Raw genomic sequence first — 24,544 nt, 5'->3', positions numbered from 1 at the left:
CCCTTCCCAGGGGATGGAAGGTGGGGCTGAAAATTCCAAGCTTCTAATCGTGACTTGGTCTTTCTGGTGACCAGCCCCCATCCTGAAGTGATCCAGAAGCCACCAAGAGTCCCCTCATTAAAACAAAAGACACTGCTAGAACCCAGGAAATTTCGAGGGTTTTAAGAGCTCTATTATTTCACAGGTCAGTTTCCATGAAAGCCTAGGTACCCAACAGGTACCAAACTGCAGCAAGCTGACTGTTCAGAGTTGAAACCTGCAGAGGAAACGGGAGCAGGGACCCAGCTGGCCCAGGATAATCCTGGATGACAGCTGTTTGCCAAGGGCTCAGTCCTAAAGATCCTCCGGAGGTCATGCTTCTTGAGTAAACCAGGCCTCTGATCAGAAGGGTCCCAGGACACTCATGAGGGCAGAACCTAACATTTGCTGGTCCTCATTCAGTATCCAGGACAGCTCAGCCAGGGCTTTTAAAACAACGCCTGAAGTCCCCCACTCATTCATGCCTGCGGTTGACTTGTCCTTAGCACTCACTTTGTGCCTTGCTCAGTGCTGGGCATGAGGTCACTGTGGCACAGAAGTTCCAGTCTTATGACAATAAAAGGTGGCGTGGGATGAGGCCCTAGGACAGCTAAAGGCCTGGCTTTGAGAGGACAGTGAAGAAAGAAAATCTAGTAGGGGCATCCAGGAAGGCTTCTCAGAGAAAATGGCTATGAAGTAGAGACAGCCCGGGCAGCAGGGGTAGGAAGGGGTATCATGGATGTGGCTGGGAGGGCCAGGGTAAGCCCCCTCTGGAAGTCCTTGAATCAAAGAAACCTGATTTTCATGAGGGTCTGACCAAAGGGTGTAGCAGGCCCCTGGGGCAGACAACGGAGACCAGGGAGGGGTGACCAGTTTTCTGAACCCCAGGACCTCAGGGAGGGAGTCAGGGAGTCAGTCCTGTAGGCTGTGAGCGTGTTACTGGGAAGAAGGCTGGGGGCTAAGGCTCAGCCTTGCTCAGAGATGGGTCCTGCTAGGATCCCACTGGTGTGGGTCACAGTAGCCTCCCCTTTAAAACCCAGAGCCCTCAGGGGCCTGGGGGTGTGGGGAGAGCTCCACCTGTTGACCCCACCAAAGCTGGCTCCCAAGGAACAAAACACTCCTACCCCTTTAAGACCTTTGAGACCCATTATGAACACTAACCCCTTTTAAAGGTCTCTTTTTTAAGAAGCTCAGCTTGGTTCTAACAGAGAAATCACAGGAAGTACTGATGACTTCCAAATGGTGACGTTTTCTGAGCAACAGGCCCCAGTCCCGCCTCCTCACCCCACTCCCAACAGCACCAGTGTTTTCTGCCCCACAAGCCACCTCTATAAACACACACACACACACACACACACACACACACACACACACCCCATGAGGATTCTTCCTGGCTCACCCAACACAGAGTTTGCTGCTATATGAATTCTAATAGGGCCCTGCAGATAAGAAAAGACCACGCTGAGGCTAAAGAAGTATTGTGTACAGACACCGCGCCCCTCCTTTCAGTTCTCCCTCTGACCCACACACCTGGTCCCATGACACACACATTCCCACGGGCCACATAGATGGTGCTCTCTCTGTGATGGGCAACATCCAGGGGCAAATGTCCAGAAAGCCATTGGCTACCAGGGCTCCCTCTGAAGAGAGAGCTGCCTGGAAACAAGGTGTGGGGGTCAGCCCCACATGGGGAGGCTGAGCTCCCTCAGGGACACTGTCAGAATGGAAAGAGAAGTGGGCCCAGCCCAAGGCTCTGGTGACTTTTTAAAGGTAGGAAGAGAAGGGCACAAAGAAAGCTGAGGAAGGTCTCGCCCAAAGCTGTAAGGAGAGACCAGGGCCTGCGGTGCCAGGAGTGATTCAATAAGGAGAGCGATGCCCAGGGTCCAAAGCTGAGGGAGACAGTGCAGATGACCGAGAGGCGGCGGTGGCGGAAGCAGGTCGACCTCCAGCCCAGCGCCAGCCACCTCAATTTCCTCCTGATGATAAAGTGGCTCTGATGATAAGAGGTGATACTGAGGCAGAAAACCTCCAGCTCAGGATTGAGCTGCTAGGCCACCGCCTCACCTGCATCACGCCCAGCTCTCTACTGCATTGGAAGAAGGCCCAGTGACGGAGGTGGTCGGCTCAGGCCCCCGCCCTGGGCTGGGGCGGCGAAAGGCGGGAAATGAGCTAGATGCTCTTGGCCCTTCTCAGATGCAGACTTCATCCTAAGCCTGGTTCTTCCCAGCTGCAGCCATTTCCCAGCCCCTCCCCAGCACGCGTCGTCTCCACCCCTCTCAATCCCGCCCCTCGGCGGCCTGGCGAATCCAGATAAAGGACCCCGGCGGGCCGCGGCCAGTAACCCCACCCAGACGCGGCTGCCTGAGGGAAGGAGGAGAGGGTGGCGCCCCTTCCCCGCGGAGCGGCCTCGGAAGCGCGCCGGCATCCGAAACTCGGATCCCGAAGATGCCCAGGCTCCGCCCAAGAGCCCTTAACCAGGCTCCCGGCTCTGAATCTGACAGCTGGGGATCCGACATGCCCCCCGGGCGGGCGGCGCTGAGCCCCAGTCCCCAGCCGCGGCCGTCCTCGCACGCGCACACCGTCTTGTCCGTGCGGCCAGGTCAGTTTCCCCGTCTGGGCTCCGGGCCCAGTTGCCGGAGCTTCTCGGCGCGGGGTCGGGCCAGGGCCTGGGAGCGGGCTGGCTAGAGAAGCCTGGGGACCCGCGGGCGCGCGCCCCCCGAAGGCGGGTCTGGGGGGCCCTCTTGGAGCTGGGCTGAGGCCTCGCTGGAGCCCCTGGTGGCGGATCCAGGGAAATACTGCGATTTTACTCCTCTCGCGCTGTGATCCCCGCCCTGAACACCTGCCGGGGGCACCCCCGCACTGCCTGGGCACTTTTTGGCATTTTTGTGTAGTGAGGAGGCGGTGCGTGCGGATTCAGGGTAGACCATGGGGCCAAGTCGTACTGCAGCGGCACCTTCCGTAGTCTTTGTCTTTGTCGTGGCGAGGATGGATCACCTAGAGGAAGGGGATGGGGAATGCACGCCATTCTCAGTCCGAAACCTGGAAATATTTTTTTGCACCAATTTCCAGCCCCCCACTTCCAATCCGTCACTAAGACCTGCGCCCTCTACCAGCTAAATAAATGGTGAATCTGCCTTCTTTTCTCTATGGCCACCCCCTCTTACGTCACATATATCACAGTTTGTAATTCTGTATGTGAATTACATGATGGCACTCAGGGTGTAAGAAATGAGGCATTTCTTTATTCTGATAAATCAAATTAAATCAAGTTGGAGCCCCTCCTCTCACTGCCAGGGTTGGCAGGAACTCTAATATTAGTCATTTTCCTAGAGCCTCACCCTGTCCCTAGGTCCAGGAGGCTTAGGCCATCCTGAGAAGACACATAGGTTGTCACTATGGCTGCCCCAGCCCAGCCAGAGGGGCACTGGCAGCCCCACACCCCCTGCACCATGTTTGGCTACGGAGCTCCCAAAGCCTGCCCAGGTTGTGTGGTGTTAATGCCATTCCCCAGATACTCCTGTAGCCATCCACATCTGAGCCCATCCCTCAGAGGCCCCATAATCCAGACCCCCCAGCTCCCTGCCCTTTCTACACACCCCCATTCCCAAGTCAGGCCAGTCTACCCCCTCATCCATGAAAGCACCTGCACTTTTCCCCCCTCTCCATCTCAGCCCATCCAGTTTAACATCCTCTGTGAGCTTAGACCTGATTCTTGGGGGGCAAGGGCTGCACCGTCTTATATTCTCACCAGCAACATATGAACGTTCTAGTTTCTCCACATTCTTGTCAACACTTGTTCTTGTCCATCGTTTTTATTATAGCAGTGATTTCTTTGCCTATTACAGAATCTTCCATTCTTGCCTACACACCCAATAGATATGTAATAACTATGTGTTGAGTGGATGAATAGGAAAACAGGAAACGGAAGGTTTGGGCAGGAGGATGAACTCAGTTTGGTACATGTTGAGTGGGAGATGCTTTGTATCTAGGAGGCTTCTGGATATAGTGGCCTCAACCTGGGACAGGGTCTAGGATGAAGGTAGAGATGGGGACCTCATTAAAATGTGGGCCTCACTAGCCCTGGGAAGTTATGTGAGGCCATAAGAAAGGGTGCATTTACCCAAGGAGAGTGTGGAAAGTGAGAGAACGATGCAAGACAGAGCTTTAGGAAACACCAACATTTAAGGGACAGGAGAGGAAGGAGGCCCCGAGTGGAGCCTGCCACAGCGCAGCAGAGAGGTCAGAAGAGAACTGGAGAAGATTGTCACCTTGGAGAAAGCATCAAGGGGAACGGGTCAACAGGATCAGAGACATGAGTGCTTCCCTATGAGATGGATTATTAAAAATGTCCATTGAACAAAATGGGTAAAATGTCAATACATATTGAAGTTTTGTGATGGGTACTTGGAAGTTTACACTATTCTCTCAACTTTCATGCACATTTGAAATTTTCCATATTTCCAAAATAATTTTTTAAAGTATCCGTTGCACTAACAATGAGGAGATCACTGGTGAACCTGGCATTTGCAGAGTCTCTGGAGTGGAGGGAACAGAAACCCAATTCCAGTAAATGGGGGACTTTAAAAGGGGAGAAATCATGTATTATCATACCTGACGCATGATTCACTGATATTCCAGGAAGCAATCACTGGGCACATATACCCCAAGTATTCCTGAAAAAAGAGAAGATTGTGTGTGACAGGCATTAATTTTTCATAGTTGCTGGTGCCCCCCACACAAGGACCATTCTCAGCAGGCCCAGCAGCCAGCCAAGAGCTCTTCCTCAAAAGGAGGAAAATTGCTTGCCAAGGGGTGCCTGGCTTTGCTCCTAACTCCTAGGTACTCCATTGCGGTTCTTTTCTCGGGGTTTGCCACAGGCTCAGACGTCACCCCCATCTGCTGCAGATACCTGAATCACCTTTGAATCTGCTGGGTCATCAGGGCTATGAGCAAGAGCTGCCTCCCCTCCAGCCTGGACACCTGGAAGCCTCCTCTTGCTCTGGGCTCCACTCAAACCTGGCAGCCTTACTAGTTACTCCATAAATCAGAGCGGAACACCAAAATGTGACATACATTGCCACCAAAATACACAGAAGCCCAACGAGTGTGCTTCTTTCTTACCACTAGGGACAGAAAACAGCAAATTCCTTTCACTTTTCGGATGTGACAATTTTATGTGTCAACTTGACTGGGCCATTGGGTGCCAAGATATTTGGTCAAACATTATTCTGGGTGTGTTTGTAAGGAATGAGATTAACGTTGGATCTGTAGACTGAGTAAAGCAGATTGGCCTCCCCAGTGTGGGTGGGCCTCATCTAATTTGTTGAAATAGAATAAAAGGCTGAGTAAGGGAGAATTTGCTCTCTGCCTGGCTGTCTTCAAGCTAGGACATTGGTCTTCCCCTGCCTTAAGGCTGGAACTAAACACCATCAGCTCTCCTGCTTTTCAGAACTTCAAACTTGGACTGGAACTATACCACTGGCTCTCCTAGGTCTCCAGCTTATAAACAGAAGATCCCGAGACTTCTCAGCCTCCATAATCCTGTGAGTCAATTCCTTATAATACATCTCTTTGTATCTATCTCTATATACACATATCTGTAGCTGTATCTTCTATTGATTCTGTTTCTCTGGAGAACCCTGACTAATATATGTTTCCTGGCACAATCCAGACCACTGAACACCCAGAAACTTCACTCAGGGGGCAGGGCCCTATGTTCTTATGGGATTCATCTCCCATTCTCAGCACAATTTGTATCTTATCAGTGCATCTAAAGTACCTGCTACTTTCCACTCTCTGAATCCTAGGAACATGATGTAATCAGTGTAGTAGACAAGTATGATGTTGTGTGTTATGGGAGGATGGTCAAAATCCCCACAGGTTACATTGTAACAGAGAATCAGAGACTTGGGGAGTTTCAAGACAAGATGAGAAAGCTGTATTGCTGTCCCTGCCAAGAAAGAGAAAGCTGCTGCTGGTATTTGCCGCAGAGGAAGTTTAAAAAAAAAATGCTTTCTCAGATAAATAGTTTCATATTAAGTAACAAAATATATGTATATTTGCTCCCATAAAAAGACCATACCTAGAATAGTAGCTGCTGGAATCACCTGAGTAAGCTTATGATAATTCGCTGTCATTCTCCAAGACCTGTGCCTCCTGCACAGACCAAAGAAGTAAATTAAGTAGGATGTAATAGAAACCAGCCTACATCTCTCAAGTTTTGATGAGGGCACAAATTTCTGCGATTCTCCCAGATCTGTACCAGTTTATTGATTGGTAAAAAGAAAAAGTTCCAGAAGCTTCCACTTGGCCCTTTCTACCATAATGGCCCTTATTCCACAGGTCTAGAGGCTCATGTGTGCTGTAAATTTCAATTATACACCCTGAAACTAAAAATACAATTGCAGGATGAGTCCAGGCACCATGCCTGGACTTGAGTCAAAGCTCCAGTTGTCACCTGATGCACCTGAGCCTCTACACAGTGGCTTTCTGTGTCCTCAGGAATTAGCATTAGACAAGCTCAAGGTCTGCTAATCCCTGAAAAGCCTGTGTATTTTCCTTTCACAGAGCACAGTTCTCTGGCAAATGGCCTAGGGCCCTTTGTGGAAGGTAGGCTGCTAAAAGGAAGATTTACAGTATGTATCTGGGGTGCTATTGAAGGGGCCGCTCTGAAGGGTACTGACCTCTCTTCCATTCAAGGGGCTTTGGGTGAGGGACCAAAGTTCTCTTTCATAGCGGGTCAAATCAGGCTTCTGCTACCAGGCCTGGAGGGTTTTGTTTGTTGTTTTGCTTTGTTGTTTCTGTTATACATTAAGGAGGACTTCGAGGCTGCCTATCCATTTGGTCCCTTTGGTCCTATTTGGCCCTTAAACAATTAGTCTTTGCTAAAGACATCTGTGGGTTAGACCATTCTGAGTACCACTTGGCATCTGACGTCCCAGATGGCCAAGTGCTGCTGTCTGTGCTCTGCTCCCCTGGGATCCCATCATTTCCACTAAAATCATGGAGCCCATTTCTGTGGCAGTGTCTTTCACTAGTATCCCTAGCCTGCAGGGAACAAGTACTGCATCATGTTTCAGAGATGCTCCCCTCACTAACATGTTTCTTCATGCCTTGGTGAAGGGAATTTCCTCCAGGCCCTATAAGAGGAAGTCGGGAGTGTGCAACTTGGCTTGGGAGTATGTGAGTGGGTCACACAGGGTAAATCCACATCAACATTGCTCCCTGCCTTAGCACTGGATTCCTTCCTCTATGTTAAAGCAAGGAATTCTGGCATTTCAATATCAATTAAGCATAGGCCTCAGTTGAATCCAGGTTTCAGTCAACCAGCTAAGCAAACAATGAAAACCACTCCTAGCTGCTCAAACTGGCACACTGACTCTAGAATCTTAGGTAAATGTACCCATATTAATAAATCCAGCCCAGTGAAAACTGTGTTCCTGCCTCCATGAACTAGCACCCACAGAAAACATTCCCACATATATTATCCAGACTTCTTGGTGATATAAATTAGCAAAATCTTGCAATTCTTCTGATGTGGCTGCTTCCTCCTCCCCCATCTGACTCTGGAACTAGTCTTCTGAGACAGGAAAGTGTCTAATCCCAGTTATGGGACTGGAGACAATGGGATTGGTGTGTGAAGAGACTTGGCCTCCCCCTGCGGGGTAGATTGAAATCACGCCCATGATATTTCGCTGCTCTTTCCATCCAGACGTGAAGTCTCTTTTTCACCCCTCGAATCCAGGCTGGCCTCGTGACTTGCTTTGACCAACAGGATGTGATGGAAGCGACATGATATAAGCTGCAGAGCCCAGGCCTCAGAGGCTTAGCTCCCGCCTTTATCCTCTCAGAATCCTGAGGCCACCACTGTGCCAGGAAGAAGACGGGGACGCAGGCCCACATAAGAGAGAGGCTCAGCGCCCAGCCATCCCAGCTGAGCCCAGCATCCAGCGGCTACAGTCACCTGAGCGAGCCCAGACAAGACCAGTAGAAGGACTGCCCAGCCAACCCGCAGAACTGTGAAAAAGAATGAATTGTCATTTTAAGACACTAAGTGTGGAGTGGCTTGTTTCTCTGCAATAAACAACTAGAACACTTTGCAGGGTAACTTCCAAGACAAGGTCACTTCAAGGTCTTCAGGCAGGGCAGCTTGTGCTGCGCGGGGATTTACTGGAGCTGGGGGTGCTCTAAATCATCCAAATCCTGCCATATGGCCTCTAATTCCCTCCCTGAGATCAGTGCCCTAAATTTCACCTGAGATCTAGCAGCACTGTGAATTCAGCTGACAAACTGACAATGTAATTTGTTGACTGCAGCATCAAACTCCTGTCTTGATAAGTTATATAACATAGCTTAGCCCTCCCCTCCTGTTGGGCCTCCTCTTGGCTCCCCTGTTGAGTTTGTCATCTCTGGTTTACACCAAAACAGAGGAATGACATGAAAAAAAAAAGGAAGTCTGAGAGCTGACCACTTCTCAGTAGGTGTATTTGAAGTGTCAGAACACTTTCTAATTCTTGCTGGAACAGCCAGGTGGATCAGCTCGTGCCCGGACATGTGGACTCTGTGCTCCCCCGACAAATGAAACACTGGTGGTAGGCGTGTAGGGGAGATGAGCAGACATGTCCATGTCAGAGAGAGAGAGGAAGAAAGGTGACAGCAAGAGGTATTGAAGGACCAAGTCCCCCCCAAGAGCACCTGGAGGGAAAATGCGGTGCGTGCTGCCCAGAGATGCTTCCCCAGAGCTCTGGGAGCACAGAGGCAGCTGCGCTTCTGACAGGGGCCCAGGAAGGGTCTCTGGAGAGTCGGTAACCTTTGAGATAGGCTTTGAAGGATGAGGAGGGTTCCACTGGCAGAGGTGGGGGGAGGCATGATACCAGCAGAAGAGGCCACATGAGCAAAAGGAGAGGGAGGAAAGTCCAGGGGAGGGGATAAGTCAAGCGGGGGCTGTGGGAAAAGGAGGGAAATTGGAGGGGTGGGAGTGGCAAAACCAACTGCTCTGCTCCTGCAAAAGCGTTCACTGACCTCGGGGTCTCCCCGTCAGCCGCCTCCTCCCAGCCCCTCTCAGAGCAGTTCAGCCCAGCACCTGGCAGCCAGGCCTCCCTCTATCTCACCCCCACCCTCCCCTGGGCCCCTCGCTGTGTGTCAGGCTCCCGTGGCCCTTCCAGCAGCCGCATCTCTGTTCACGCTGGGCCTCTCTTCCAGAATGCCTCTTCCCCTCTTTCCTACCAACCTCTAGCACCTCTTCTTCCAGGAAGTCTTCCCTGACCACTTCCACTCTGCCTGACCCCCAGGTTGTACGGCATGATGGAAAGAATCAGGCTTTAAAGTTGTGGAGATCTGGGTTCAAATCCCAGTTCTGCAGTATGATCTTGATTTGTTTACCTTCTCTTATTAATAGTTAATATTTCTCGGCCACATATTATTTGCCAGGTACCATGGGTTACCTCATTTCATTCTCACCACAGCTCTATGAGGTACTTACTATTATCATTCCCATCTTACTAGTGAGGAAACTGAAGCTCAGGGAGGTTAAGTATCTGGCCCAGGGCCACACAGCTAGGAGTGGCAGGACTGGGATTCCAGTCTGGTCTGCCAGGCTCTAATGCCTCTGCTGCTAAGCACCAAAGCACCCACTGGACCACTTCCTTTGAGTGAGCATTTATTAGGCATCTCCTATGTGCCAGGCGTTGTGCTGGGTTTGGGGATGTGGCCAGGGCATGGGCAGACAAGGGCTACTCTCAAGGAGGTTTTAGCTGCAGGGACTGGAGTAAAGATTATATAGAATCCCATTGGTTACTGACCGCCTCCTGTAAACCGTGGAGCACGGAGCTCACGCGTATCGACCACCTCTCTCCTCCACAGCCAGCTGACCTGCGCTCCCATACTTGCCAGGCTCTGTCACTGACCTGCTAGGTGGCCTTGGGCTGGTCATGTTATTCTCTAAACCCCAGTTTTCTCTTCTATAACTTGGGATGGTAATAGCTACCCCTGAGGGAAGCTCTAAGAATTAAGAGCTTCCCTCACGTGTACCCGGCAGTGCAGGGCACATAGTCGGTGCTCAGTAAAAGTTAATCCCCGTCTCCCCACACTTGCACTCATGTCCAGGACCCACACAGTGCAGCAGGGTCATCATCTCTCTGAGACTTTTAACAAGCACAGTGGTGGAAATAACAAGGAGGTCCCTTCAGTGGCCTCCAGGTGGCAAGAAAGCTCCACACAGAGCTGTGATGGGCCATCAAGGGTGCTGACATGGCTGGTCCAGCCCCAGCCCAACCTTGACCTATCCACCTCCACCACCTGCCTTGCCACCCTTCACGCCAGCAACCCTACCCCTCACTGTGAGGTGGGAGCACAGACCTCCCACCACCCTCCCGCCTGTGCCCAGATGGAGGCAGGTGGCCTCAGGGCCCCCTTTGTGTCATCTGGACAGCCCCACACTCAGCCCTGCCTTCCTTCACTGCCCATGCCCACCTGGTGGGGAAGCTGTTGCAGGCTGAGCTTTGGGTCCAGGAGTCCCAACTTCTAGTCCAGTCTCCCCATCTCTGAACTATACCTGTGTGAGTAGGAAGACTTCCCACCTAACTGGGCTATTGTGGGGACTAAGTTGGACAATGTATACGGACTGAGGTTATGCACCTTTCCTGTTAAAATCTGGCCAGTTCCTCTCCTGCCCTTTCTGTGTGTCATGGAGGAAGAACAACTCTCCAGCTGGCTAGGAGCATTTCCCAGCTCAGCCCCACTGGGCTCTCAGCCTCATTTATCTCACCTGTAAAATGGGAATAATCCCTACCTAGCCAAGCTGTTAGGAGGCCGGGATAAAATATATATATCAAGTGACCGACATGGTGTTCGGCACATAGTAGAAGCAAAATACAAAGGAAGGACCAGCTGGTATTATTAAAATCATTATTCTGATCAAGAAATGCCTACTTACCCTTCAAGGCAGCCTACATGTCACTTCCTCCTGGGAGTCTTCCTTGATCTCCCCATGGCAGTCATGGCACCCACCCATAGCACCCTTCTGGATTCCCGAAGCCCTGGTGCCCTTCTAACACAGCTCTTTCACTTAATAAAAGGTTTTGAGTGCCTTATGTGTGTATGACACTGAATTTGAGTGCAGGACATACAGTGATGAACAAGACATGGGGCGCAGTAGTTAAGAATCTGCCTGCCAGTTCAGGGGACATGGGTTCGATCCCTGGTCCGGGAAGATCCCACATGCCGCGGGGCAACTAAGCCCGTGTGCCACAATTACTGAGCTCGCACTCTAGAGCCTGTGACCTACAACTACTGAGCCCACATGCCACAACTACTGAAGCCCGCTCACCTAGAGCCCATGCTCCGCAACAAGAGAAGCCACCGCAATGAGAAGCCCGGGCACTGCAACGAAGAGTAGCCCCCGCTCATCGCAACTAGAGAAAGCTCGCATGCAGCCAAAAATAAATAAATAAAAATTATTTTAAAAAGTCATCATCCCTATTCTCGTGGAGCTTCCATTCTAGTAGTGGGGACAGACCAAATGTGTCAATAGGTGGATAATTTAGGAGCACTGAGTCAGTAAAACAAGAAAACATAGTAAAGAAACTGATGTTGTGGAGGAGCTGCTTATACTGGGTGGTTAGGGAAGGCCCTTGTGGAGTAGATGACATTTAGGCTGAGTTCTGGACGACAAAAAAGCAGTCTTGCAAAGATCTAGAAGAACCACTTGCCACAAAGAACAGCTAGTGCAAAGGCCCTGAGGCAGGAGAGTAAGTGTGGCATGTCTGGGAACAGAATGATCCAGGGGACTGGAACAGTGTACCGAGCATACCTGTCACTGTCCCTATGTCTCCACTTCTAGATGAAGCCTCCTTAGGGCAGAGATCTAATTTATTGGGTTCACAGCACAGAACAGACCTGGAGTTCTAAACAGTTGTGTTGCATTATGGTAATAATGGGAGTGAATCAGCTGGCCCTTCTGCAGCCCCATTCACATCTTGGAGGACTCCAACTAGGTTGCCCAGCCAGGCAGGGATTCCCTCCTCGGACCAACAACCCCCAGGGCAGAGTTCTTGGCAAACAGAAGCTGGAGAGGTGTCCAGAGAGAGGTAGTGACCTTCCCAAAGTCACACAGCCAGCAAACAGCAGAGATGGGACATGAATCCAGTTTCCTCTGTTCCTCTGCCTCCCTGGCCACTGGTCTTCTGTCCCGTGCATCCCACTTGCCCTCTCCCTCCCTGAGCTGTGATGTCAGGAGCCCCAAGGACCATGAAAGGTAACCAATGTGAGGACTGTATCAGGTCCCTCATCTCCTGCTGCAAACCCAAACACGGAGCAAGGTTACCACAAGCTCCTTCTTCACAAAGTCCTGCCCAGCTGGGCAGCCTGAGCTTGTGCCCTCTGGCCCTGGATGTGGATGAGGTCAGCTTTAAGTGAAAGCCTGGGGGGCTGAAGACTGGGACCCTGGGGCCCTGCACAGCAGGACAGCAGAGTCTGGGCTCCAGGTCCAGCGCTGTCACTCCGGCCCTGCAGCCACCATCTCTCCAGGGTAGCCCGAGCCAAAACAATTTCCAATTCAGCACATAGTGGGCCTGCCACCCGGTATCACCTGCATTCATCTGCCAGGATTTCAGGGCCTGACAAAGGCTATTAGCAAACGTGGCTTAACAGAAGGAGCCCTTATCCCCGGGGAAGGGTGAGATGGGAATCTCTGATCCAATCTCCTTCCATGCTCTGACAAAATTTCACTGGAAAATTTTATTGAAAAACAACAATTGTACAAATAAGATCTTCGTCTGACAGCAACAAAGGCTCATTTCCCCCCTTTCCTCCCCATCTTTGAAAATCTATAAAAGGAAAAAATAAAAGTTCATCCCCATGATGCCTGACTGGAGTCTGCCCAAGAGCTCCCCCTGCCGCCCCATAAGCTATACCCGACCCGCTCACTGGGGTCGGACCCATGGCGGGGGAGGGGGTCCATGTCCCAGGGGCTGCAGCACCTAGTTTTATAGTTGAGGGAAGTTAGAAGATTGGGAGGGAGCCGGGGAGGGGCTGAGGTGGTGGTAGTATCAGGAAGAGGGCCCCCATTCCATGAGGGCTTGGCTGAACCCCCAGCTCGATTCTGTCTCACAGATGAGAAAGCACACAGCTATAAATATGAACACTGACAGAGGCAGCCTGGATCCCAGGGCTGGGAGCAGGGCTCCATGACTACTGCCCAGCTCCCACAGGATGTGGGGTCTCTGGGCTCAGCATCCTGACATCTGGGGGCCTGTGTCCAGGCAGAGTGAATCCTGGCTGGGAAGGTCTGCTCAGACACAGCCAGCCCCCCCCCTGTTTTCCCACCCCCACCCCGTGGACCATCCAAGGTCAGTACCTCAGCTCCCCACCCCCATAGCACCCATGTGTCTCAGGAGCCTCCCGCTGCCCCGTGCCATCCCACACCCACCCTGGGGCCCTACAACTCGTCTCGCATCTTGTCACCCTTGGGCCGGACCAGGCGCCCGATGAACAGCAGGGAGCCGCTCTGGGTGTCTCGAACCAGGAAGATGAAGGGGTGGTCGGCATAGAAGAGCTTGGGGCTGCGCAGCTCCTCACGCCCATAGATGTCCTGGTCGAAGGGGTTGCCGTCTGTGTCCCACTCGAAGGCGGTGGCGTGGAACACACTGGCCAGGTACAGGTCCTTCTTGCCGGACATGCGAGACAGGTCTGCCTTGTCCTTGTCGATGGCCTCAGTCAGACCCAGCCCAGCCAGGTGTTTCTGCAGGACCAGGTGAGTGCCGGTGAGGCCACGGTGGGTAAGGCTCCTAGACCCTCACCCTCCACCCACACCGCCTGCTGTCTCCTCCCGTCTCTTCCCTCAGAGCAGAGATTACCACTCCCTGCCACCTTCTGTGTGCCAGACATGGTGTGGGCACTGCCAAGCACTGCTTTCCTAATTCTCATGAAAACCCTGCAACAGCTTCCAATCACCACTTCACAGATGAGGAAACTAAGGCTCAGGGGGAAAAGGCAGAATTTATGCCTGGCCCCGCCGAGCCATCTTGACCTGTGCTTCTCGAACTGTGGGTGGTGGATCGCCAGCATCAGCGTGCCCCAGGGACTTACACGAAGCGCACATTCCCTGGCTCCAGCCCAGAGCCACGGAATCACAATCTCTGGGGGTGGCCTGGGAACTTTTTTGAACCAACTCTCCAGGTAGTTCTTGACACACTCAAGTTTGAGAAAGACTCCTAAGGACAGCTATGACCACATCACTCTGGGGCTTAAAACCTTTCCAGAGTGATATGATGTCTGTGATTTGCTTCAAAATAATCTGATGGGCGAGGAATGGGTGTGTATAAATGAATCCTTATTGGTCATGAGTTGACGATGGTTGATGGATACATGAGGGTTCCTGATACTAATGTCTCTATTTTTAATATATTTTTATACATTTCCATAGTAAAAAGTTAAAACGCACACACACACACACCCTCTTCTAAGGCTCCGCACAACCCCTGGAAGCCAAGGACAAGCTCTTTCCTGTGAACTGTGCTTGCATTGCAGCCTTAACCCTCAGTATGTCCCACTCCGCTCTCCACTCAACAGCCTCCCTGAAACTGCATCCTCGATGGCATCTCAGTGGCTACCCTGTCTCTGTAGGGCCCTTTAGACTCCACGTCTTCCGGGAAGGCTTCCCTATCCCACAAGACTGGAGCCGCGCCTCTCTGGGCCTCAGCACCCCTGGCCTCCCTCTGGCTATCAGTGTGTGGTCCTGTCTGTCTCTCCCACCTGGCTCAGAGCTCCCTCAAGGCAGGGCCCATATTCAGGGCTCTCCCTGGCTCTCAGTGCAGAAGAGGTGGCAGTAAAGGACTGTCGGCTGAGTGAAGAGCAGCCTTCAGGGCCCAGGCTTCTGCGGGACAGTGCACTTCCCCAGCATGGCCAAACGGGCACGAGACCTAGGGATCTGAGAGTCAGGGTGTCCTGAGACAGGCATTCTAGGCCCAGCTATTCCAGTCCCCTTGACTTTGCACAAATCACCCTCTTGGAATTTCCCAACTCAATCTACTGCAGGATAGTGGGTAGTATGTCCAACCAGGTGCCAGGAAAACATGGGAGAAAGAAGGGGAGTCAGATGACAGCAACTGCAGGAGAAAGGGCTGGGGTAGAGTCGGGACAAGCGCAAGAAGGAGACAGGTGGCTCCTCTGGAAACTCTCAGTGCTGTCTACAGTACAGACCACACAAGCTCCACTAGTCTCCAGTTTGGAGCCTAAGCCCCATCTCATCTCAAGTTTTCTCTCTCCACGCTCTCTCAGCAACAAGTCTGAAACAATTCTGCAGGTGAGAGACCTGTCAAGGAATCATTTCTGGAATCCAAGGAAGGAATGAGATGAAAGTTTTCCCTTTTGAGTACAGGAAAAAATCTTTCTCTCCTGATTGACAAAAAGGCCACCCTGAGTTTTCGCCTTGAGAACTAACTGCAGCTCCACTGCTTACTAGCCAGGGTGACCTTAGCGAGTCACTGCTTCTCTCTGAGCCGCTGCCCACCGCCCGGAGTGGTCATGAGGGAGAAATGACGTTGAGCGGGTTTGGTTAAGTTTCCAGCCAAGTGACTCAGAGCTGAAAGCCATGATTAGTCTTATTACTGCACGGGGGACAATCCTCCAGCTTGAACAGTCTATACACGCATACCCCAGAGATATTGCGGGTTCGGTTCCAGACCACCACAATAAAGTGAATATTGCAATAAAGTGAGTCACACGAATTTTTTGGTTTCCCGGTGCATATAAAAGTTATGTTTACACTATACTGTAGTCTATTAACTCTGCAATAGTATTATGTCTTAAAAAATCAATGTACATATACCTTAATTAAAAATACTTTATTGCTAAAAACTGCTAACCATCATCTGAGCCTTCAGGGAGTGAATCTTTTTGCTGGTGGAGGGTTTGAAATATTGCGAGAATTACTGAAACGTGACAAAGAGACACGAAGCGAGCAAATGCTGTTGGAAAAGTGGAGCCAATAGACTTGTTTGACGCAGGATTGCCATACATTTTCAGTTTGTAAAAAAACGCAGTAAAGCGAAGCACAATAAAATGAGGCATGCCTGCAAAAACGTCTGAGTTATTGACTGTGTGAATTTGGATACGTTATTTAACTTTCCTGAGCCTCACTTTCCTCATCTGTAAGATAAGGTTGATAGTCCTACCTGATAAAGTTGTTTTGAGAATTAAGAGTTTAATACACACAAAGTGCTTAGGAAGAGTGCCTAGCATACAGCACGTGCTCAATTTTATTGGGTTGGCCAAAAAGTTCGTTTGGGTTTTCCGTACGATGTTACAGAAAAACCTGAACAAACTTTTTGGCCAACCCAATATTTAGCTATTGATGTTATCACCATCTTCCCAAGGGCAGGGACCATGCCTCCTCCCCCAGCACAGCCCAGTACTGCCTGGACAGCCAGAGGGGTTCAGGACAGACCTGCTGAGCTGGTGAATGGTTGCCCCATGCGCCATGCCCCCCTCCAAGCCCTGCAGGCCCTTGAGTTGGGCCATCCCTCACCTGCAGGTCGTGGGTCACCTCTACCACACCCTTGGGCAGGGAGATGGCAACAGCCTTCTTCTGAACCTTCCCCATCCAGATCTTCAGCTGCTCCTTGGTCAGCAGCTTCTCAAGGCGCTCAAGGGGCTCCACGTGGTGGGGCATGATGATGAGGAGGCTGGAGAGCTTGTGCGCCAGGGCCATCTCCACAATTTGCAGCTTCTCCTTCTCGTCATCATAGTAGTTGTAGAGACCTGGGAGAAGAGCAGAAACGGCACTGGGAACACTGTGGTGCGGGGGTGGGCCAGGCCCCAAGCACCCTCAAGCCCCCACTTTGCCCCCCCAACCCCGCCCTGCAAGGCACCTACCTGTCCGGTGCATCATGGTGACACCCACGGTATAGGAACGGGTCACCATGAAGCCTCGGTTGTCCACCATCTTGTGGTGGAATCTCTCATCCCAGTGTGCTGTAGTGGGAAGTAGAACACAAGGTCAGAAATAGATGTCCCCATCTTGTCAAGACACTCCCCTCAACTGCATACCCTGGATTTTTCCCTGCTCAAGGCCTTTGTTAAGGTCTTCTGGGCTTACCTGTGGCCCGCCTCCCCCAGAGCACCCAGCCCACAGAGTACATGTTCCCTGCTTTGGGGGTGTGGGTCTTGGCCCCAGGACATGCTGCCTGAAGATATGGCTCTCTACATTTAGGGCCTACCTGTTTCCACATGACAGGGGGTGCCTTCAGAAGGAGGACCCTCAGCTTAGCTACCACCATGTCCACCTCCGCCCTGACAGCCGTCAGGCATTTGCGCAACATGCACTGAGCTAGATTGCCCACCCCACCTGCTAACTGAGGTCTGTGCCCCGGGCAGGGGATGCCCCAAGACCACCCTTAATTCTTGTCTGCAAGCCCTGTCTCTGTGCCCCCAAAAATGACCCAAAAAACCACGAATACGTGACAGTGGCATGAGCCCTGCCCTATGTCACATACAGACGTGTATTCAAATTCAGTCTCAGTCACCAACTGGCTGCAAGACCTTTCACCCCTATCTTGGTCCCTTCATTTGTAAAAGAGGGGTCACCTCATCCTCACAGCATGCCATGAGAGGAACAGTGCTATCCATACAGGTACTCAAAAATACACATTAAGCCCAAATCGAATCTTCAATTCAAGATGCACCTGGACCTGAGTCCGGGCTCTCTCCTCCTAGCTGAGCCTCAGTTTCCTTACCTGTGAAATGTAGGTAACACCACCTGCCCCCAAAGTTGCTTTGAGGGTTAGTAATGATCACAGATGTGGAGCCTTTCTCCAGCTCATTACTGAGATAGAATTGATTACTAAATTTGATTCCAAGACGAGCAACAACACTCTGATGTGATGAAACACGGCAGGAGCACATCTTATGGAGTCCTTCGGTGGGGCTTGCATCTCTGTCCCGTTCCTTTAGACACAACACTACACCTCTCTGAATCTAGCATCTCGTATGTAACAAGAGTTCAGTAACAGTGCCTCCCTCTGGGTCCACAGGTTGTTAATGAGGACTGAAGGAGCCCCAGCTGTGGTGCTCAGCACGGGAACACTGACCTGATTTGCCAGGGGCGGGGCTCCGGGGAGAGGAGGCCCCGCCCCACCGCGCCCTGCCCCGCCCCTCCGGACTCACGCTTGAAGAACATAGCATTGACCAGCAGCGCGCCATCGGTGCGCTCCACGTCCTTGGTGACCTCGGGCAGCTTGCCGTCGGTGGTCTGCGCCGCCCACTCGTTGATGGACTGCAGGGCGCTGCGCTTGTCGCGGAAGTTGATCTTGGAGTGCTCGCAATTGTAGTGCTGCTTGCTGCTGCGCACGAAGTCCTCTGCGAAGCTCACCGAGCTGGGCCCATACAGGCGGCTGCCCAGCTTCCACGTCACGTTGCGCGCCGTGCTGTTGCTGAGCGAGCGCAGCAGCTCGCCCAGGCCCGCGTGCACCTCCTCGTCGCGCAGCTGCTCGGCGCTCAGCACCGCCTTGGCCTGCGACGCCGTGGCCGCCTTGCCGCCCAGCGACACTAGCCCCAGGGACGAGGCCACCACCACAGGCGACAGCAGGATGTTCTCCACCGCCTGGTCCTTGGCCATGGCCTGGTACAGGCTGAAGGCCAGGCCGGCGCTGCGCTCAGCAAACGTGGCCGCCTTGGGGCTCAGCTTCTCAGCCGGGCCGGGAGCTGCTGCGGCCGCGGGTTTCTTCACCTCGGCGGCCAGGGCCCTGGCCAGTAGGCAGAAGGTGCTGATGAGCAGAAGGGCACGCATGGCTGGGAGGCGGGTCGTGAGCACCACGGAGGACCTGTGAGGGTGGCAGAGAGAGGGCGGCCCTGAAGCCCTAGTCGTTCCTCGCCAACAACCATCCCTAGCCTTCTGGCTGTCACCAAGTCCCCTGGAGATGGGAGCAAGACGGCCCAGAGCTCTAGGGAGCCCGGACCTAACTCCGGGTTGCCCAGATTGGGGGTCTCGTCTGCCCACTCTCTCAGAGGCCTTCTTTGACTCCCTAGCCAAAGCAGGCAAGTCCCCACCTCAGCTCTATTGATTTCTTGCACTGAACTTTAACATTTAGACTTATGTTTGTTATGTACTGTTTCCATCCCTAATTAGTCTGTGACCTCCAGGAGGGTAGGAAACCTAGCCAGTCTGGCTTCCCTCTATATCCCCAGTGCCTGGCACACAAGAGGCCTCAGCTGTTCCTTAATGAACAAAAACCAGGGCCACTTGCCCAAACCTGGGGTCTTTAGTTATTAACTCTGATCTCATACAACCCTGGGGCCCCTTTTCCAGTGGGGAAAAAAAAAAGTGGTAGATGGGCTCAGCGTCTGCATGAAACTCAGGGGCCTGGACAAAGGATGTCATGTGGGGTGGAGGTGTAGGCCTGCACCTCCCCGAATGCCTTTCCTTCTGCCCTGGGATGTTAATGAGTCACCAGTTGGTTCACTCATTAAATGAGAGAGTCCAGATGCTCTACTCTGCTGCCCCAAGGGTGACCTTGAGTTCGCATGTGTGCATGTGTGTGTGCTCCCCTCTCTGAGCCTCAGGCTCCATTTTCCAAGTTATATGGGTCTAGGTCTCCATGCCCAGGCTTCTGTCTCGGCAGGGACTTGCCTGCCCGTCTGCCCACAGCCCCTGGAGCGGATGTGAAATCCCCAGGACAAAAGCTGGGGGGGGCCGGGGGGGGAGGTTTCCTGAGAGGAAGGATACTAAGGGAGAGGGTAAGTCACAGCTCAAAGGAACAATAACATCGACACCCCTTCACCAGAGGCTGGTGGCCAGATGTGTGTTCATTCTCCCAGGAAGCTGGGCCACCTCAGATTCCATTCTTCCCTCCCATCTGACAGTCATCACCACACATGCCCATCTACTCTGTGGCTTCAAGATTGCCCTCAGGTCCCCTCCTCAAACCACAGCAGTAGCAGTGGCCCCTAGGACAAGCCCCTCTCCCCTCTCTGGGGCCTCCCATCAGGACAGTCTCTCCACATGGACTTATTTCCACACTCCTCCAATTTGAGGTCATTTCCGCTTCTCCAGGCAGCACAAGGGAAGAGGAGGTGACATGGCAAAGGGAAGGTTTGGAAGGAACCGCGGTGATCCCACGGCTCTGGCAGATCCCATCTCATGGTCCTCAAGAAGATGGAAAACTCAGAATCCTGGTGGACGACCCTCAGGCCTTGAGCCTGCCTGGGGAGCACTGGCTTTCTGCGAAGACTCTACTGCTGCAGCCATCCTGTGAACCAAGCCAAGGCCCCCCTCCCTGGGCTGCCACCTCCTTGGAGGTGCGGTGCAGAGGAGAAGCAAAAGGTACATGGGGAGAGGTGGGGGGAGGAGGGAAGGCCACTGAGCCCCACAGCTGCCTGGGGGGAGGTATCAAAGAGATCTGTAGCCTAGAGTATGGATTGCAGAGGTAAGACAGAATTTCACCCTAAAGAACGGATTGGGAAGGGAATATCTCAGGGCCCAGGCCACCTTCCTCCCAGCCCTAGCTACTTCCCCACCAGGCCTGGAGCCTCAAAGGCAGAGCAGCCATATAATTATTGTACAAAAAAAGACACTTAAGAGAGTAAAATGGGACACTACTAATTATTAGGCCAGGACAACAGGCATATATATATGGTCATCCTATTCAAAGGCCGCCTTTAGTCCAGACCGCTGACGCCAGAGCTGGGACCTCTGCAGAGGCCACCAGCATCCCCTTGAGAGACAGTCTCGGAGTCTAGTTCACAGCCTTGCCACGTGGCAGGCACTGTCTTGACAGCCCCACCCCCAGCCAACCAGAACCTTAAAGGGCTGGGAGGGGCTTTTTAAAAAAGCTCCAAATGACTAGTTTGGGATTCCTCAGGCAGCCACACAGCTGCGCTCCTGCGCCCGGTGACGTGGCAGGCTGGAAACTGAATTATCTGCACCCGCCTGCAGAGGGGGGCTTCCAACCCGGGAAGCGGGAGGCCTGGGTTCAGGTCCCAGGGGGTGCCACGGAGCCTCCCTGGCCCTAGCTTCCAGCCCGCAACGTCACTCTCTGCAGGGAGATGTGCAGCTATGGAGAAGGGCTGCCCTGTTAACCCATAAGTAGGAACGGAGGAAGGCAAGTCACTGCAAGCAAGCCAGCCTCCCGCAAGCCAGCCTCCCACAGCCCAGCCCCTGTTGCTACAGAGAAATCCTAGCCCTTAGGCTAAGGTTAGAAGATTTATACTCCCATAAAGAAAAATACACGAGCCCAGAACCGAGGGCTGTGCCCACAGCTAGCCAGGCCAAGTTGAGACTGGGTTCCCTCAAGTAGAGGGAAGGGAAGCAGGTGCTGGGGGGGGGGGGACCACCAGAAGGGCTCTCAAACACTTGAGGAGGGCTAAAGTACCTTGAAACTGCCTCAGGGGGAGGTCAGTGCCTGCCTTTTTCATTCTGAAAGAAAACAGAAGAGTGAGGAGGATGGGATAGGGCAGAGCTGGCGTGGTGGTGAGGAGGGGGCCTGGTAGGCCCAGCCCCCATATGGAACCCTGTCTGCACTGCCCCTGGCAGAAGGAAGACGTAACCAGTCCCAGATCTACAATGACCTTGGAGGTCATTCACTTCACCAAACAGTGGGAGAAACTGAGGAAAGAGAGTGGGCAGGGAGCCACCTCCAGTCCACCAAGGATCAGTGGGGGTCAGGCTTCCTAGCACAGGGCTCCTTCCTCCCAGAAGCACCCACAGAGCCCCTCTGGAGAGCTGGATATGGTGTCCTGTTACACAGCCCGTGAAAAAACATTTCTGCTGGGAATCCCGGTGACCAGAGACAAAAGGAGGGGACGCGGAGGCCTCAGGAAGGGGGGATGGGCAGATGAACTGCCTGAGGACAGGAGGGTGTGGTCCCAGCCAGAGACTTCCAGGGAACCAAAGCCCCCTGATTTTCCTTCCGCCTCCATCCGGCCTCCATCCGGGCCCTGCAGACCAGCGGGACCAGCCGGAAGCCCGGGAAGAGGAGGGGCCAGGCCTTTCTGGTCATGCTGGAAGCGGTTTCATTCTTCTTCCACCACTCCAGCCGTCTCAGGAATGTCCCTAAGCTGGGGGCAGGGAACCCCGGCCTCTTAAGTAGCCTTAACCCTGCAGTTACTCCAGGAACCAGGTGGCGGTGGACAGAATTAGAGTGGGTGACTCAAAGCCTTCTAGGGAGCGCCCCGTTGTCCCTTCTGTGGGAGGTTGCAGACCTGGTCACCTCCTCACCCCTTTTTGGAGGGAAGTGGGGGAGACTGGTGCTGGCTGCCATAACCTACACGTGCAGGCTGCTGATCAGAAATGGAGCCGCGGTGGGGGACTCCTCCCAAACCATGGGGACCCCAAGAGCCAAGTAAAAGTCAAGGCTATTTCACCTCCTTTTCCTACCACCCTACCTCAGGAGGCTCAGATGCTCCCCCAGCAAGCCTGTGAGGAGGGTGGTCCACTGGCCCTTGGGCCTCAACCCCACAACTGGAGGCACCCCGACATGCAAAGCCAGCCTGGCCTCCCTGTCCCTGCTGGAAGGCATTCCAGACCCCATCTTCTCCCTCCTTGATCCTGCAGAGGGACGAGCCTCAGCATCCCGGCTCCCAGCCCCACTGTTTCCTCTCTGCCACCAGCACCCCTGCCCCACACTTGTGCGGAACCCTGCACTTTTTCCGGGCCCTCTGAGTGCCCCGACTCCCCATCCCGGCTCTGATCTCAGCTCTGGCCCTCGGGTTCGCTCCGCCATCACCCCCCAGCCCCGGGTTCTCCATGCCGAACCCTCCAGCTGTCCCCAGAGTGCCAGGGACTCCAGTTTGCGGGCTCTGGAGTGGCCCCTAAACCCTCCCGCGGGCCGCTCTCCCCTCTCGTTTTCTTGAGCACCCCCAAAGCTCCCGCCGCTCTCCCCGGCCGCTCCCGCCCCACCCGGGCCGCCCCCGCCCCCGCCCCTCACCTGGCCGGGCTGTGCTGGCGCCGGGACCGCAGTCACAGTGCCGCACTCGAGCCGCGAACGGATTCCACTCTCCGCCGCGCCCCCGCTCTCCAGATCTATATATGGCGTTCCCCCACCCCACCTCCCTCCCGTCCCGAGAAACTTCTGGAAAGTTAGAAAAGCTTCCGGAGGGCGCCCCGGCTCCGCCAAAAAAAGCCAAAGACCTCCCCCAAACCGCCCCGGCTCCCGCCTCTCCCTCTGCGGGCAGTCACCCGGCCCCTGGGTCCTACTGCCCCCCTCATCGGACGGGGTCGCGGCACCCGGGGAGCCCCTGCCTTGAGGCTGGGCGCCCGGGGCCCGCACGACTGCAGAGCGAGCAGGCATCCTTTGATTCAGCTGAGACTCTGCACCCTAGTGGGAGCTCGGAACACTTAGCTGGAGGGGACATGGGTCTCCAGGGTCCAACTCCCCGGAGAGGAGCCCCCTAACACCCCAAGGCTCTTTGCACAAGCCAGCTACCCCTGATTGCACATTCCTTCCAGCACCCCTTTCCCTGCAGCAGCTCTGCCTCCAAGTGGATCCATTCCTTCATTTTTGAGCTGAAACTTAATTGGGTTCCCCTACACACCCCCTCCTCAGTCAGGGCCCCTCTCCTTCCTCTCAGGGGAGGTGGTCAGAGGTTGGGAGGCAGCACCCTTCTCCATGTGCAGTTTATCCTGAACACCTTGGAGCTCAACCTCAGTGGCCAACCCAACAGGAAGAGTGGTCGGGCCAGTCCCAGTACCTGACCCTCACCTAGGAAAGTATTGGAGACACCTGGGAAACACCACATGGTCTGCTTGGGCCTGGAGGGGTGCACAGGAAGAAAACCCTGGCTGTCCACTAAGTAACATGCTGTGTGCCCCTAAAGAAGTTACTTTCCTTTCTGGGCCTCAGTTCCTTTGTGAAATGTCATTCCTTGCTTCCTTTCCTTGTCTGTCTCTGTCTGTCTCTGTCTCTCTGTCCTTGGTCGTCCCTGCCCCTCCCTGTCTGGGTCCTCTCCCACAGGTCTCACTACCAACTCCTCTCGCCCCACCCTCCCCCAGTTGATAGCCTCTTGAGCTCTGAGCTAAGCTGGGGTATTCATTTCCGTTCCAGGTGCAGAAGACACAGCCAAGAACAGGACAAAGTCCCTGCCCTTAGGATGAACATTCTGAGGGGGGTATGCACATCTTAGTAGGGAACTTGAGAGGGCAGAAGATGATTTAGGACATCCCCCTCCCTCCCCCAAATCTTTAATAGGGAAATCATAGATAACCCATGGACCCCAGTATGGAGAGGAAGGGACAGACCCTTCACTCATGCACTCATTCATCCAATCAACACACTGTGCTGAATATCTTCTTGCTTCCAGGTGCATCTCTGGATCTTGGGGAGCAAATGAAGCCCAGCACCCAAAAGATGAATCATCCAGGTCCCTGGCAGCAGAGGTGAGGGGAGGGCACTTTCTGGCTACCCCAGTGGTGGTAGTGACTAACTTCTCAGTCTGGCTTAGGTTCAAAGTCTGATTACAAGGATTGTGGGAAACCTTAGATCCCAAGAGCTTCAGACTCTTCAAATCAGGGTCAAAGAATCAGGGATCACTTGAA

At 53.4% G+C, this 24,544-nt stretch overlaps 1 protein-coding gene and 1 long non-coding RNA gene across 3 annotated transcripts; one reads left to right on the top strand and one right to left on the bottom strand.

The window, feature by feature from the left end:
- The first annotated feature begins 2,249 nt into the window (after positions 1-2,249).
- On the top strand, positions 2,250-9,295 carry LOC111184875 (uncharacterized). Its single transcript, XR_016393848.1, has 3 exons — positions 2,250-2,617; positions 5,468-5,561; positions 7,869-9,295. It is a non-coding gene; the product is annotated as an uncharacterized LOC111184875 (long non-coding RNA).
- A 1,789-nt stretch (positions 9,296-11,084) lies between these two features.
- SERPINH1 (serpin family H member 1) lies at positions 11,085-23,074 on the bottom strand. Of its 2 annotated transcripts, XM_089915321.1 has the most exons (6): positions 22,938-23,074; positions 21,384-21,427; positions 18,181-18,836; positions 16,891-16,989; positions 16,544-16,776; positions 11,085-13,756 (listed from the first exon to the last, which is right to left on the bottom strand). In XM_089915321.1, exons 3-6 carry the CDS (start codon positions 18,800-18,802, stop codon positions 13,454-13,456), a joined length of 1,257 nt encoding a protein of 418 aa, XP_089771447.1. In that variant the 5' UTR covers positions 18,803-18,836; positions 21,384-21,427; positions 22,938-23,074; the 3' UTR covers positions 11,085-13,453. The 2 variants fall into 2 exon arrangements, with proteins under 2 accessions (XP_089771447.1, XP_022449557.1); XM_022593849.2 differs by lacking the exon at positions 21,384-21,427 and having other exon boundaries at positions 11,087-13,756; positions 22,938-23,073.
- Between the last annotated feature and the right edge of the window lie 1,470 nt (positions 23,075-24,544).

This window comes from Delphinapterus leucas, chromosome 7 (genome assembly GCF_059928025.1).
Source record: "Delphinapterus leucas isolate spDelLeu-1000000601 "Yukka" chromosome 7, BTC_Dleu_Yukka2, whole genome shotgun sequence".
Taxonomy (NCBI): Eukaryota; Metazoa; Chordata; class Mammalia; order Artiodactyla; family Monodontidae; genus Delphinapterus; species Delphinapterus leucas.
This window is presented reverse-complemented; position numbering and strand designations above follow the sequence as displayed.

What these genes read in the sequence shown, in the direction of transcription:
- SERPINH1 (XM_089915321.1), bottom strand. Translation starts at nt 18,802, where the DNA reads ATGCGTGCCCTTCTGCTCATCAGCACCTTCTGCCTACTGGCCAGGGCC. An exon ending in CAATGCTATGTTCTTCAAGC is followed by an intron (nt 16,990 to 18,180) that starts GTGAGTCCGGAG and finishes TTCCCACTACAG; the next exon opens with CACACTGGGATGAGAGATTC. An exon ending in CACCATGATGCACCGGACAG is followed by an intron (nt 16,777 to 16,890) that starts GTAGGTGCCTTG and finishes CTCTTCTCCCAG; the next exon opens with GTCTCTACAACTACTATGAT.